General features: G+C 34.3%; 1 protein-coding gene and 1 pseudogene across 1 annotated transcript; both read right to left on the minus strand.

Annotated features, from left to right (window-relative positions):
• Window positions 1-13,196, minus strand: part of LOC149553183 (uncharacterized) — a 34,118-nt pseudogene extending 20,922 nt beyond the window's left edge.
• A 405-nt stretch (window positions 13,197-13,601) lies between these two features.
• On the minus strand, window positions 13,602-14,882 carry LOC149553184 (uncharacterized protein At1g76070-like). Its single transcript, XM_089789855.1, has one exon. It carries the CDS (start codon window positions 14,553-14,555, stop codon window positions 13,743-13,745), a length of 813 nt encoding a protein of 270 aa, XP_089645981.1. The 5' UTR covers window positions 14,556-14,882; the 3' UTR covers window positions 13,602-13,742.
• Between the last annotated feature and the right edge of the window lie 1,764 nt (window positions 14,883-16,646).

Here is a 16,646-nt window from a genome sequence, read left to right on the forward strand (position 1 = left end):
ATTTAGATATGCATTTTCTTTAGATGATCAATGATGTCAAAGGATTGTTCCTCTATTTGTTTAGGTTTATTTTTTTGTGAGCTTTTGTAAAAAAGGAGGTTCAATTGTTGCTTGGGTTTGAGCTGAGCTGGTTACATTGGTTGGGTTAACCATTTGTGGCAGAGAAGTTGGCTTTGATGCTATAGGAGTATCTGGTATTTCAATTATGAGAGGTGGTTTAGGCACTGGTAGGGTTGTACTAGATCTCAAATATATGTTTGCAATATTTAGAGCATAAGCAGGGTATTGTTGAGCATCAACAAAATACATGGCTTGTTGTGGCTATTGGTTATTTGGATTTGACTGAGGTTGTGTAGGCAACTAATTCTACTTTTGAGGTCCAGAACGTGCAGGTGGTGACATTAGTGCAAGTTGTTGGACTGGAGGTGGTAGTTGTGGATTACCAAGATTTTGGTTAGGCCATTGCTGAGGTCCTCACCATTGGTTTGTAGACTATTGATTCCCTTGGGGTGGTTGCCATTGGTTATGTTGATCTGCCATTGATTATTTTGTTGGTTAGACCATTGGTTGTTTTGCTATTTTGGTAGGAAAGGTTGGGAGTACTAAGGCCATTAAGGTTATTGTGGATTATTTTTCCAAGCACTATTCCAATTAGGTTGACTATATTGTGGAGGACCTTAGGCACCATAATTTTTCCATTGATTACCATATGGATTTGAATTTTGTAAAGGGTCTTGAGGCATACCTTGACATGAGGCCCATGGCCGACATTGAGCAATGAAGAATACTTTCTCATCCTCTCCTTCTATCTTGATGTACTCAGTTGGAAGATGTTGGTTCTCTATGCTAGCAACCAATTTGCATTAATAATCTTTCTTCTACTTCTGGCAATGTGGAGAGTACTTAGTTAACTACACTTCAACCACAGCATGCTTCTTATTTGCACTCATTGTGTCAAGATGTGTAGAGACATAATTTATGATGTCCCACTTGAAATCTGAGAGTAGATTAGATATCTCAAGCTTTGAAATACCTTGAAGAATCCCTTTAGCAGCTGTGGACTGGTGTCCTCTTCCTTTCTTCATAGTTGACCTTGAGCAATTAAGATAGATTTTCTTGAGGTCATTCCAAGAAGATTGATATACATCACCACCAGTCATTAGGTCTAATGCTTCCAAACAATTATCATTCACCCTTCTCAAGAAAACTAGTTTCTATGAAGCCTCTACTAGTACATGTTAGGAGTTCTTCTACAGTGTATATAAGAAAGGTGAAACATAGTCTTCCAATGTTTCATCCTCCTTTTGTGATATTATAAAGATATCATCTCCTCTTGGATCATTCCCCTTGCAATACTCTTTATATTTCTCTAGAAACAAAGTTTACATTTCATCCTAGGTACTTGTTGCATTGGCTCCTAAGCCCATGAACCATTGTAAGGTCGATTATTTCATTGTTGCTAGAAACAACTTGAGCTTATGGGCATCAATGTTATAGTCAAAGCTACAATAGAGTATGTCAAACTCAAATAAGAAAGTATCAGGATCCTTAGTTGTAAGGCCATAGAACTTTGGAAGAGTAGTTGTGGGTATATTTTTGAGATTAGCATTGGTTATAAGGCTCGGGAGAGGAAATGGAAAAGTAAGTTGTGCCATTACCAAAGGTATTTGATTATTGGGTTGCTGTTGAAAAGGAATGTTGCCTACGAGATTGTTAACAAAAGGTGGATTTGGACCAGAACTATTAAGAAAGCTGGCCAAACTTTTAGCAAAAGGCTAAAGACCACTTGTGTCCAAAGGTTCTTCTCTAAAGGAAGATCCTGTAGGAAAATCAGGGCTTGCATCCTCAAAAGGCAACTCATCTTCTTCAATTTCTTTGTTCATATTAACAAACTCCTATGGAAGAAATCTACCATATTCATCTTGTTGTCTTCCTCTTTGATGCATGCAATTGAATTGGTGACTTTTTAATCAAGCCCACAACTTTGCAGTTTGTAGCTAACAAACTAATCTAAAAATAAAGGAGTCATGAAGGTTCCTAGTTTGACATCATCCTAGCAACAGCGCCAAAAATGTAGGGTTTCATAATAGATGAAGATAATCACACCATTTTCTTCCTCAAGGATATTATATCTATTATGAAGACTACCTATTCCATCATGAAATACACTTGAATTATCAACCCAAGGATGTAGGACTTGAAATAGGTCAGCACAGTATGTGCACTAAGTTCCCTTAAGAGTCTTAACACCTATGCTGCAAAAAAGTAAAATGCATGAATGGAATATAAATACTACTGTGAAAAAATAGTAAACACACTTGGACTAACAACAGATAATTGCAGAAAGCTTTGAAAAATGAATCTAAACTAGTTAACAACTCAAAACATCCACCATGACAATTTTTTGCAAGTGTTGCAGGAACTTTCATGGTAACAATGTTGCAGGACTAATATAGTAAATCTATCTTGAAAACAAGAAATTGCAAGGAATGAATCTACTCTACCTAAATCTATTCCACCTCCAAAGTGCACCCTCTTGGTTGGTTTCAACTAACTAAGAACACAACAAGTATTCCAAAATCACTCTTTCATTAAAATCCTTCTTTGATTACATCGACTGAATAATTCATGAAGAATAGAAAAAAAGTAACTTCTAAATCTTAAATTGGCATTGTCTATTTTCTCATTATTAACTTACTAAGATGATCCAAATCCATTATATATAAGATTGGATACTTAAAAACATGACATAAAAGTCTTTAAAAAACATTGCCAAAAAAGAAGGCGGAAGATCAACCATGACATAGTACATTTATTACTAAACAATAGAATAACAACTTGCAAAAAATATAGCAAGTTAGTTCTTCCTAGATTTTTTGAAACAGTAACTCCTCTGTAGGTGTGGCTTATCCATACGAACTGAACTGTGCTTTCCTAGCCATGATAAATCTCCATCATTCCTCTTCCTTTAATGTAGTAATCACCACCCTTTGTGTTGCTCTTCATTTCCTGAAAGTTAGAAATATTCAAAACACATATGCAAGTTAACATTCCTACTCTTGGGTAGAAGCAAGGAGTTAGGTCTCAATTGTGTGGAAGTCCATAAATTGAGATTGTGCTCTTTTAGAAACGAGTACCCATTTTTTAAAAATGGGTACCCATTTTAGGCTCGGGCACCTAATCCAAAATTTTTAAAATGGGCATCCATCTTTTAAAAATATTGGGTACCCATTTCTTATTTTCAAAAAATAGGTACTTGTTTTTGAAAACATAAAAAAAATGTATTTTTAAGAAATGGGTACCCTTTTTGAAAAGTAAAAAAATGGTTACCCATTTCTAAAAATTTAAAATTTTATTTTTTGTGGGGGAATTTTATATGCCAATTTGACTTTTTCAAAATGGGTACCTATGTTTTGAATTTCAAATAACGGGTGCCAATTTCTTACAACATTGGGTGGGACATTTTTCTCCCACCTCATAGTTTGGTTTGGGATAGGCTTGGTGAGACCAAACCTATGCCTTAACCTCTCAAGATTTGGCTAAGGCATTGAACTAGCAAATTCATGCCTTGCCATAATTTTTAGAGGGTCTTCCCTATCAAATTTTTTTATGAAACAAAAACCCACTAGAGCTCACACTGTTCTGATTTTAGAAATATGAATTTTATAGTGCTATGATTATATTTACAATTTTTGCATTATTTTCTAATGAAAGGTGGTACCTAAATGTAAAATAGTGAAGTTCACTAAAACTTTAATAACTTTTTAATTTTATAATTTTTCTTAAATTAATTTATATGTCATCAATATAAATACAATTCTTTTGAGGTTAAAAAAAAGAATTTTTGAAAAAAGTGAAATTTTGATCAAATTATGGTATCCGTACATGAGAGGTTTTGAAATTTATCTTTATATCCAATTAATAATTAATAATAATAAAATTATTCAATAAAAAATTAAGGAAAAATAATGTCATCAATCTTAGGTGTATTAGGTAACTCCTTTTAAAAGGATTTATGAAAACTCATTTATTTGTGCCAAATTATGGTGTCCGTACACAAGTGTGGTATGGTCCTGAAACAGGCATTTTGAAAAAGTGGTCTTTAAAGATCCATACGAGTAACAAAATCTATCATATGGGTACACAAATAAATTACATATTCAAAAACTAGATTTTGAACACTAAAAATTTAATTTTTGAAGTTTTTTATATTCAATCTCTAAATGCCTCAAATTTTGACATCAATTGACAAGAAATTTCAAAAATAGGAAAAACACTTCCACTTTTTGCCCAAAAGTGAGACCCAACTTCTTGCACTTACCCTCTTATTCAGATACTAGAACATAGCTTAAAATATTTATATGAAATACTACATTCTATTTATAATATTAAACAAAGTATGTCATACACACTACCCATAGGTTTAGTAAGTCTTAGCTATCTCTGGCATAAGTTCACAAGATATTTACACAAATGTTTTGGAAATGTTTTTGACAAATCACAAAGAGTAAGTTCAAACTATAAAAACTATATCAAAATTAATTCATTAATATGTCTCATCAATAATGATTTAAAGCCTGCTAGGGGGAAGCTTCCCTTGACTACATTTGATGGGAGTAGCAGAATGACGGTGCAAGCTTGGATTTACAAGATTGATACCTTCTTAGCACTGAGACCTATGATAGAAGTGGAGGCAATAAAATATGCCATGCTACATCTAGAGGGAGAAACACGTGATTGGTGGTACCATGGGATGGTTACCCTTCAGCATAACCAAGTGACTTCATATTATAACTTCATGGACAGGTTGGTAGAGAGGTTTGATAAGAAGGATCTAGAAGTCTACTTCAAGGAGTTGGCATAGTTGAGACAGACAGGCAAATTGGAGTATTTCATTAGTGATTTTCAGAGGCTATCCATTATGGTGCCAAATATATCAGATAGAAGATTGGTTGATTTGTTCACTAAGGGATTATCTGAACCACTGAAGGGCTGGGTAAAAGCCTTTCATCCATTCAATTTGCAAGAAGCGATTAAGAAGGCTAGAAGTATGGAACAAGTAGCCCCAGTAAATATATTTCAATCAAAGGGTGCATCATCTAGAAAAGACAAACCATTCTTCAAGAAACCTGAGAGGAATGAAATAAAGGCTGAAAATAAAGATAAATCATTTGCTCCTTTGGATAGAGATACATTGAATGATTTAAGGAAGGAAAACCTTTTTTTTTATTGTCAAGGACCCTATGACATGAACCATGATTGTCTTTTGAGACCAAAGGGGAAAGAAAACAAGGTTATGTGGGCCTATAATGAGGATTCTAATTCTGAAAATTTAGACTAGTAATCTGAAAATGAGGAATCAATTGAAGAAAAGGAAGGCACAGATGATATAGGTGATGATAAGACTAAGGGTAGACTTAATGAGGCCTATCTCACTAGTGTACAACAAGAGGGATCATTCAAGATGAGAGGGGTATTGGCTAGTTAGAAAGTTATTACTTTGCTTGATATAGATGCTACTCGCAATTTTATTGATTCTAGATTGATTGAGAGGTGTGGGATACGAACAGAGTAGTTTGAGGATCTGAGAGTGATGGTAGCTAATGACTACATCCTCAAATGTGACAGGAAGATTACAAGTCTACCCCTAAAGATCAACAACTTTGATTTCAAAGTAGATTTTTATATTGTTAACATGGGTGATACAAATTTAGTTCTTGGCATGACTTGGTTACATGATATAAGGGAGTCCAATCTCAATTTGAGAGATATGGATATGAGTTTTCACTCAAAAGGGAAGACCCATATACTTAAGGCCATTCATGATAGTGGGTTAGGATGATGTCTTGCAAATGCATGGAGAGCTTGTTGAGACATGACTAGGTTGAGTGGGTAGCCCATTACACTTTAATGTCATCATAGGGGTAGCAAAAATCAGAATATCACCTAGACATACAAGAATTGATAATTAAGCACTACAAGGTATTTAGTAAAATACCACCAAGTAGACCTCTAGATAGAGGTATTGAGCATATTATTGAGTTGGAGGAGGGTGCTAAACCCATCATGATGACACCCTAGAGGCATCCAAAGAGATTGAAGGATGAGATTGAGAAAACCATCAAGGAACAACTTGCTATGGGGCATATTAGACCAAGTCTCCTTCTGCTTCCTCTATGGTTTTGGTGAAAAAGAAGGATGGTACTCTTAGGATGTGCATAGATTACAGGGTCTTGAAAAAGAAGACTATCAAAAATAGGTATCCCATCTCATAGATTGATGAGTTATTAGATGAGCTACATGGAGCATGTTTCTTCTCCAAAATTGGTTTGAGATTAGGCTATCATTAGATCTGAGCCTGAGAGTAGGATATAGAGAAGATGACATTCAAGTGTCATTGTGGCCATTTTGAGTTCATAGTTATGCCATTTCGGCTAATTGATGCTCCAGCTAACTTTTAGTCCACAATGAACAAGATCTTTCAGCATTAGTTGAGGAAATTTGTATTAGTCTTCTTTGATGACATCCTAGTGTATAGGACATGGGGTGAGCATGTGTGACACTTGGACACTATGTTGAGCATTCTGAGCAAGGAGTCCTTGTATGCAAAAGAATCAATGTGATTTGGGATTATTAGAGTTATTATATCTATTTCAAATTATCAGTGCTCAGGGAGTACACATGGATCCTAAAAAGATTCGTGCTATTATTGAGTGGCCTACTCCAATGAACTTGACACAATTGAGAGGATTTTTGGGGTTGTGTAGGTTCTACAGGAGATTTGTTAGTGGATATTCTAGGCATGCAACACCCTTGACGAACTTGATGAGAAAGGGGGCTTTCTTATGGACTCTTGAGGCACAAGAATGTTTTTGATAAATTCAAGGAGTTGATGACTTCTTGTCTAGTGCTAGAATTACTAGATTTTAGCAAACCTTTTGAGTTGCATTGTGATGCATCTGGTGAAGGTGTTGGAGTGGTGCTTATGCATGAAAGCACTTGATTTCTTTGAGAGTAGGAAGCTTAGGGGACCTAAGAGGAGCTTCAACACTTGTGATAAGAAAATGTTGGCCATAATGCATGCTTTGGCCAAATTTAGACAGTATTTAGTGGGTAGCAAATCCAACATAAAAACCAATCGCAATAGCCTGAAACATTTCTTGGGGCAGCGAGATCTTAATGATAGGCAGCAAAAATGTATAAGTAAATTACAAGCATATGATTTTGATATTACCTATTTCTAGGAGACACAAAATGTAGTAGCAAATGCATTGTCATGAAGACCCCACTTGAACTTGGTGACTGATATATCAGAGGATTGGAGACATTTGATCCTTCCACAATATGCAAAGGATACATGGGCATCGAGATTCATAGATGGATCGATCCATAATAGTGATCTGACCTTTGTAAATGAGATCATCATTTACAAAGGGTGCATTTATTTGGTGCCAAGGTTAGAGGTGAAGAGGATGGTGTTGAGAGTTTATCATGACTCAGCTATGGCAGGAGATCCAGTTTTTTACAAAACCTACCAGCAAATTTGTAAACATTTTTCTTGGAAAGGGCTCAAAGATGAGGTGTTGCAATATGTTAAAGAGTTTCCCACTTGCTAATAGAATAAATAGGAGCACTCTTACCCAACTGGCTTACTTAAGCCACATTTGGTTCCTGATAGGAAGTGGGAATGTTTATCCATGGACTTCATCACAGGACTGCCGAGAGCCCAGGGTAGAGACTCTATATATGTTGTTGTTGATTGGCTTACAAAATCTCCCCACTTCTTCCCAATCAACACTACATACACTGCTACACAGGTGGTAGATTTATTCTTCAGAGAGGTATTTAGGTTGCATGTTTACCTCGTAGCATTATCAGTGACAAGGATAGAAGGTTTACAAGTCACTTTTGGCAAGAGTTGTTCAAATTGTACAGGACATAACTCACTTTGAGTACTAGCTACTACCTCCAGAAAGATGGTCAGACAGAGATAGTGAACAAATGGGTGGAGGGATACCTCATGAATTACATAGCAAGGCAATAGAAGGCTTGGGTTAAGTGGATATATCTATGTGAATATTGTTATAATTCCACTTATCAGATGTCAATCCAAATGTCACCATTCATGGCATTATATGGATATGAGGCACCCAGTTTCATGGATTTGTTGCTATCAAATAGTAGAGTGACTAGTGTTAGAGACTTATTATAGGAGATATAAGACATTGTGAAGGCTCTTAAGGATAATATCACTAAGGCACAGAATCAACAAAAGCAGTACGTTGATCAGAAGAGGACTAAGTGGACTTTTGAGGTAGGTGATATGGTATATTTGATGTTGCAGCCTTACCGCCAGTCCACTCTCAAGAATAGTGGTGTCAAAAAACTTAAGCCACATTATTATGGGACTTTTAGGGTAATCAAGAGAGTTGGAGATGTGGTTTACAAGTTAGATTTTTTGGAAGAGAGCAAAGTCCATAATGTTTTTCATGTGTCACGTCTCAAAAAGGCATTAAGACACTAGATTGTTCCTTCGACAGTGCTTCCACCCTTGGATGATGAGGGGATATTGGTTTTAGTACTAGAGGCTATCATTGAGTTCAAGGAGAGGGATTTGAGGAGACGCACTACCAGGAAGTACTTGGTGAAGTGGAAGGACATGCCAATAGAGGATGCCACTTGGGAGAGTGAAGAGATTTTGCAGGATCCAGAGTTGAGATTGCTTGAGGACAAGCAATTTCAAGATGGGTGAACGGTAATGTCCCCATCTTTTAAGCATCTCAATAGAGCTCTTAGCCTTTACATTCTCCAAAGGCTAAGTGGAGAAATAAGGAGAAATTGATTAAATTATTTTTTTATAAAGTCATTAAATAAATTTAAATTAAAAGGTGACTTTATATTTAATTAATTTAATTAAAAGAGAGTTAAATAAATAAAATAAAAGAATCTTCTAGAAGGAGGAATTTAATATTATTTTATTTGTTCTAGAAGAAGGTCCATCTATTGGAGGAAAATAATAAATAGGGAAGGCAGCTTCATTGTTGAACATCGAATGTGCTGTCATCTACTCTTCCAGGTAGCTTGTGGAGCCAAGGGTTTCTGCAATCGTTACATTGATCGTTGGGAATGAATACTCCCATTGATTTGCATAACTAAGGTGGTGAAATATCTTCTGAAGGGTTGTGATGATTGGACAAGACAAATCAGTCTTCTCATTGTGTCGAGTTTGTGGCCTAGGATTAGATTTGTGGAGAAGGAATAAGTTGGGTTTTGCTACAGTATCATTACTACAATGATGTTGCTATAGTAACTTTGCTACATTGATGCTGCTATAGTACCACTGCTACAATAGCACTACTATAGTGTTGTCACTATAATGATTTGCTAAAGGAAAATTCATATTTTGGGAGCAATTTCAAGTTTTTATCTACTACATTTTGCATTGTTTGAGAGTAGATATTTAGGGCATTGGTAGGGTTTGTAAACTTTGTTTTAATCTAATTTATAATAGAATTTTTTGCCCTAATGTCTTATTGATGTAGATGAATATTTTACAATTTGTAATAAGTATTATACAGAAATAACTGCATTTTTATTGTTAGATGTTTGTTGTGTTCGTTGCAAGCATATTTATTAAAGTTTGGCATTTAGAAAGCAATTAGAATTTCAATGTGCAATATATCTCTTGCTTGTAAAGTGTTTGACAAAATGTAGAACAAGTGAATTAGAGAAGACTTTGTGTTTGACGAAGTTGTAACTTGTTGGGGTTATTACATGTTGTAGAGATTTAATGTCAATTTATTATCATTCTAACATCATTTTAGTATTTATTTAGCATTACTTAACATTGTTTAGTCTCATGCATACACTTATTTTAGCATTTTCAAATTATTATCTTGTATTTTCATATAGATTTCATGTAAACATTCATAGATATGCATTAATAGCATATGCTATTTCTAAAATTATCACTAACATGTTGTGTTAGAGTGGGGTTGTTGTTGCACCAAAAGATTGATCTGTCAATGCTCGATACAACCACTCAACTTATAGTACACAGGAGGCGGTTAAGCCCTTGTCACAAATTTCGAGGGGAGTGCTAAACAAATTTCCAAGAATCTCCCCTTCAGCGCTACTTGAGGGTCTAAGGATTCGAACCTGTGACCAAGCTTTGATAACAGTTGTTAGAGTAGGGTTGCCATTGCACCAAAAGACTAATCTGTTAATGCCTGATACAACCACTCAACTTATAGTACACAAGAGGTGGTTAAGCCCTTGTCATGAATCTTGAGGGGAATGTTGAACAAATTTCCAACATGTTGGTCTAAGACCAATTTAAGTAGTTATAGTTAGAGAAACATGAGATGTGTGTGGAGTCGTTATTTGACAATGTTTTCTTGGGTCAAAGCTTAGTTCATTTTTATTCTGATTGCACTCTACATCAAGGTCTCATGAATACACGATTCTACCATGTACAAAAGCTATTTAACCGTCAAGGCCTTTCGGGCCATGAGCCCTAAAAACACCAAGGACTAGGTCGAAGAGGAGGGAAAAGGAGATCAAACACAGAAATATCCATGGTCTGAAGAGGGCATTATGAAGAGGGAGCTAAAAGGTCTTAAAAGGAAAGCACATCCATTTTAGGATGGTACAATAACTTATCTAGATATCTCATTTGCACTATTATCCATATTTTTTCAGGTTTTTATGAGGGATGAGTGGTGTTCCTAGCTAGTTGACCTCAACCTATTCACTTATATGAAAAGTTTGGCAATGTTTTCTATTAGGTGATTGATAAGATCATCATGTGTGGCAAGTACAAAATCTTTTGGAGGAGATAGAGGGTTACAAGGTGATGATGTTTCCTCACGAACAATATTTTGAGGGTTTTGTGGTTGTGGTTGTGGAATATATGTGGGGTTTTCTTGTGTTGGTTGTGTAGGAAGATGTATTTGTTAACTCTTACATTTTCTAGGATTTTTTGTAGAATCTGGCATCAAATTAATAAAATAAAATTTAAATCAATTGAAAAACCCTACCTTTTACATTGTTGCTCAATGATATTGGCTGTAAAAATTGGCACAAACCCATAATGTCCAAAAAAAATCATTTTTTTCATAACACATACATATTATGAGAAACTTTGAGCAATTTTTAATTTATTTTTTAGGCTCAATAACACCAAGCCAAGAGAAATTTTAAATTTTCTAGAACTCGAGCAAGTTATGATTTTTTATTTTAATTTTGTATGTGACCAATTAATTGACTAAAATCTTGGTGCACTTATCCAAATTTTACTATTGCTTATCGTAGCACCTATTGTTTGTTTCTTTATGTAGCCTTTGTGCTTTCTGTTTGAATAAAGTTTTGCCCTCTTTTTAAAAAATAATAATAATTCATATTTGAGGCATTTAATTAGGTAATTTTAACTTTTCTATTTGAAATGAAAAATAATAATAGTATTATATATAGAAACTAAAAGAATTTTATTTTTTGTCGAGGTCCTTCGAAAAAAATTTCTTAACTACCTGATACATGAGCATGAAACAATGGTTGAACCTCTTCAGCTAAGGACTAGGGGGTGTCCATTCTACCAAATTGGCTCGTGGCATGATCTCAACCTCATCCTTTTTTGATGTCAGAGTCTTACACTCAGCAAGACATGATCCCTAACGAGCTCTTTAAGAACCTTTCAACTTCACGAATAAACTAATGGCTCATTGACTAAAAGAAAATATTCTATAATATACAATCTGTATAAATGACATATCGTAACTATTCAATTGAATATTATTATTGAAACAAAATCAAATGTATATGAACATATGAAAACAAATGAACTAACACATTAAAGCATTGAATATCAATATTGAAACAAACCAAGAAAATGCATACAAACATATAGAAACAAATAAAACCATACATTGAAGCACCAAATTATTTTTAATAGATTTTACATTTGTTGTAGATTAGTACCTAATCTTCTAATCCCAACTCTCTATATAACTCGAGTGAAGTATGTTTTTCTTAAATTTTGAACAGCTTGAAGTATTCCTATATAAAAATTTAATCATGGAAAAAGGATAAATTTGAGGAGATGTTGTCCCTATGGATAGTTAGATTGCTACTTTTTTTTTAATATCCTCTTAGATAACATTTTTTTTAAAAATTATTTTTTCAATCATATTAAAAATAGTGAAGACACTTTTAGGCATGATTGGTCGTATTATGTTTCTCTTCCGGCAAGGATTGGACTTGTCTTCTTTTAGGTTCTTTCCTCCATGGGACTTTGAACCTATGTAAATATTAAAGATTATTCTATATTAATAAAATATTAAAGTGGCTATGTCCACTTTTGCCAAAAAAATACAGAAGGCAATCTCACTGTTCTTAATTATTTTTTAACTGAAATAAGAAAATATTTTAATCTATCATTTTCCTCGAATTTGAAATTTGAATAGGACACTTATGTAGAAAATTAAAATAAACATAAGTTGTAAGAAAAAAATGAGAGTACTAATAAACAACAAATACATATTGCCAAAAATATCATAAAATGTCATAAACTTCTCTTTTTCAAAAAAAAAAAAAATTACGTTATTTTTAAACTTCTATGTTAAAAAGTTAAAATTCACTCCCAATACCTTGAATTTGACTCTATACTAATTTAAAAAAATTATTAGTCTAAATAAGCTGTAAAATACTATAAAAATCTCTCGTTCTCCTAAAATCTCTATACGAAGGCTCAACTAGTGAATCAGCTTTTGGACCATCCAAAAGCTACTTTAACCGTAATTCAACTAGCAATAAATTAGTTTTTGTTGGGTTAACCACGAAGTTCCAAAATAAAACAACTATTATAATTCGTTTTACATGGAGTGGCAGAGCATGTACTTTCGCTTATCCCACTCAGAGTGGCAGAGCATGTACTTCTTCCCTATCCCACTCAAATATGAAGTGGTGTAATTAAAGCTAGATGCAGATAAACATCACCGATAGTGTTGGTTTGACTTCCACTCTCAATGGTGTTCATAGCATTGCTTTCCAACTACCAATACAATGAATGCAAATGAGCAAGTCTGCATTTTACTCGAACCACTCAAATTGAAATCTCCGCCACCGCTCTCCAGTGTCGGTTGCCGGCAAAATTCCCAGTGGCTGACAATGTCGGACGATAATATCCATGTCGATTTCATGTCGATTTCCCGATAAAATTAATTCAGCACGCTACTCACACAAAACAAGAAAAATATAAACAAATGAAAAACCAGACAGATAATCTTATGAACAGAGAGGAAAGAAATCTGTCGTGATTTCGTCGACCGAACCAGTCGAAAGGCGCGGCGTTGAAGAATTAAAGAAATCCATTTATTTGAGCTTTTACAATTATGACGAGAAACACTTCTGCAAAATGTCCAAAGTTGTGTTCAATGTTGTCTCAAATCTATAAGCCATGTGAGTATCGATCGCAGAAATGCCTCGATCGAAGCAGTCAGAAAACAAGTTGAACAATTAAAAAAATCGAACTATCGAATTAAAGAAATCGAACTATCTGAGCTGCAAGATGTGTGAGAAGAAAATAAAAATGCACAAAACCGGAGTAAAATAAAAATGAACGATCTTAAATATTTATTACCGATCACAAGCCATTTCATTATTCAAATCAGTGTACAGTGTTAACAGCTTGCAAAAGAAGAGCCTTTCTCTGCAAGTGGTCAAAAAAAGAGAAGAGAAATCTGTGATCATGTAGTTAAAGGCATTCTGGTCTCTAATCCATGAGAAGTGCAAAGATTCAAAGCCATGGGCGGGGCAACAGATCGACGCTTCCACAAATTAATTTCAGCCTTTGGCTTATGATCTTTACTTTCCATTATCAAAGGCCCTGAGTAAAGCACCAAAGGTTGAATATTTGCATCATCGATCGTCTCATCACAGCATCTTTCTTCCAATTTCTGTGAATCTCTCCACACATTCGCAAGTGCATCGCAATCCCGACCGGAGGCGAACCGTTTCATCTGACCGAGCGAGGGAGAATTCTTTACATCGGGCTCCGGAGAATCGCAAAATGCTGTTTCCGTTACTTTCTTGCCGGAGAAGAGGCTTTTCAACTTTGAAAGCTTTCCGCCGCGAGGAGGCGCAAATTCTAGGGTTTTCATTTCCGACGGCCGCGGGGGTCGATCCTGAGACTTCCTTTGGCAGTGCTTCTCCTTGCAGGCCTGTTTCTTCTTCTTCACTTGTCCGATACACGAGACTTTGGGAGAAGTAGGCTCCTGAGGTTCGAACCCTTGATCATTCTTCTTTTCCATGGCTTCCCTGGGAATTAAAGAAATATGACATTTGATACTACCTGGTCTACCAGTCCTACAAGCATTAAAGTCTCTCCCCGGACTGACTGGAACCATCTGATACGCAGAAATGATCGACGAGGTCTTCGGCATACACGCCAGCACGGGCTTCGAACCCGGGCGCTGCACTGCTCTCAAGAATCCCGATCTCACATGTGTCTCATCGGAATCTTTGAAATTGTTCTTCTGATCTTTCTCGACGGCAGACATTTCCAGCTAAATAAATACTCGGCTTTTATTTTGTTTGCCTGTTCCCTGGATCGAATCCGAGCAAATTCAAGGCAGAAAAGCCCTTGTTTTGGGGTTTGCTGAACAAAGATCTTTCTCCGCATTCAATAAATATTCTCAGAACACGCTGGTGTTTAAAGATGATTTTTTTTTGGAAGATTTGGTCAACTGCAGACCAGGCAAATACAAAAGTTGAGCAGATGATGATGGTTGTTGCGTGTATTAAAAATGATGAAGAGCTCTTTCTCGCGTGTTTTGAACTCAAAACGTTATACGCGGATTCAAACAAAAAAATTTAAAACAGAACAAACCCTAGTTTTATTTAAATTAAACCCTGGTTATCCCTCTTTCCTGCCGGATTCGGCGAACGGAAGGGATTTAGTACGTTTATTTAACTCTGTTTTGTGGGCTGTAGATTACTTACTCGGCTTTGGTTAAGACCCACATTTTTCTTGTAAGAAATATCCACTGTTACTCAACCAGAGTTAACATTGCGGGTTGAGTGCGAGGGATTGCAATTTGTATGTTTTTGGTGTCTCTACTTTGACTTGGTTAGCGTTTGTCACATGCTCTACGTTTGTCGGTTGTTTTTTAAATGTTTCGGGCGTGTTTGTCTTGTTCATCGTCAACCTCCACTCGGAAATATATCTATACCGGTGGGCATGTTCTTCATTGGTTCAACAAACTTTACACTTATCAGATGATTTTTTCAAAGAAAATTCAAGAAAGCTAAAATGTATGTTTCCATGATGATGAGATAATGAAGTTTTTAACAGAGATCGGATTGATGAGAGAGAAATGTGCAATTGATAAATTTATTGAGATTATTATTATTAGATAATGAAGTTTTTAAGAGAGATCGGATTGATAAGAGAAAAATATGCAATTGATAATTTTATTGAGATTATTATTATTTATTTAAGAATTCTTTTATTTATATTCACTTGTTTATAAATAAATTTAACATTCCTCTGAAATATAGGAAATTTTTAAAATTAGTGTTGTTAAGCTATCTTCAAGTTAATAGAGACAAGGCAAGGATATTTTAAAAATTCAAATCTTCTATTGCTATCTTGTATCATCCTAATGGTAGATTACAAGTGTGATCTAATTTAAGAATAAAATTCTAAAAACTCCAATGCACTCTTTTTGAAAAAATTCAAATAATCTGTATGGATTATAGAATCATTAATGCCGATAGGCATTCTACAATGGTAGAATGGATGGAGTGGGATGGTGTGAGCATGTTAATGTTAACTTTTATTCTTCAGGTTAAATTTGAAAGCCATCTACATGTCAAAAGTTTAAATCTTATTATAAACATAGTATACTTTTTAAAATAATTTAATAAATACCACATAAAATATTTGTTTAAATTATAATATTTAGAGATATAAATCATCCATTTTTTTTTAATTAAAAGGAAAAGCTGAAGTTAGTAAAAAACTAAATAAATGGAGATAAAGGAAATGTAAACGTCAAAATTTTTAATTTAGTTATAAAAAATATTTTTTTTTTTAAAATAATTCAATAAACACTACATAAATATTTGTTAAAATTATAACGTTTGGATCTTAGGAGGATATAAATCGTCAATTTTTTTAGAAATTAAAATAAAAGGTTTAGGTTAGTGCAAAAAAGTAAATGTACATAAAATGAAATATAAATATAAATAGTTTTGGGTGTAGTAAATTAAATTTTAATCATTTTGTAGTAGATATCTATCAGCATTTCTTTAGATAGATTTATTTAAGATATCTATACTAGTTTTTTATTATTAAATGGTATTATCCTTTTAACATTATGATTCAAATAAGAGTCATTGTATAGTTATGCCTCTACCAACATATTATCATTGGTATCATTTCTTATTGAAGAAGTATTTTGTTTTATATTAGAAATGTTTTATTGACAAATAGGTGTATGTGTATTTATAAAGTTTTGTGTGAAATTATCAAACATATCATTATAGAATTATATATTCTATTTATTCATTATTTTACTTAATACATTTAATCATAAATAATTACTAAATTGTTAAATTGTATTATTATATTGTAAGTATTCTTAAAT

Source organism: Cupressus sempervirens, chromosome 6 (genome assembly GCF_028749045.1).
Source record: "Cupressus sempervirens isolate cs-2001-9-10 chromosome 6, ASM2874904v1, whole genome shotgun sequence".
NCBI lineage: Eukaryota > Viridiplantae > Streptophyta > Pinopsida > Cupressales > Cupressaceae > Cupressus > Cupressus sempervirens.

Excerpts from the sequence above, each read along its gene's own strand:
- LOC149553184 (XM_089789855.1), bottom strand. The coding sequence starts at position 14,555 with ATGTCTGCCGTCGAGAAAGATCAGAAGAACAATTTCAAAGATTCCGAT.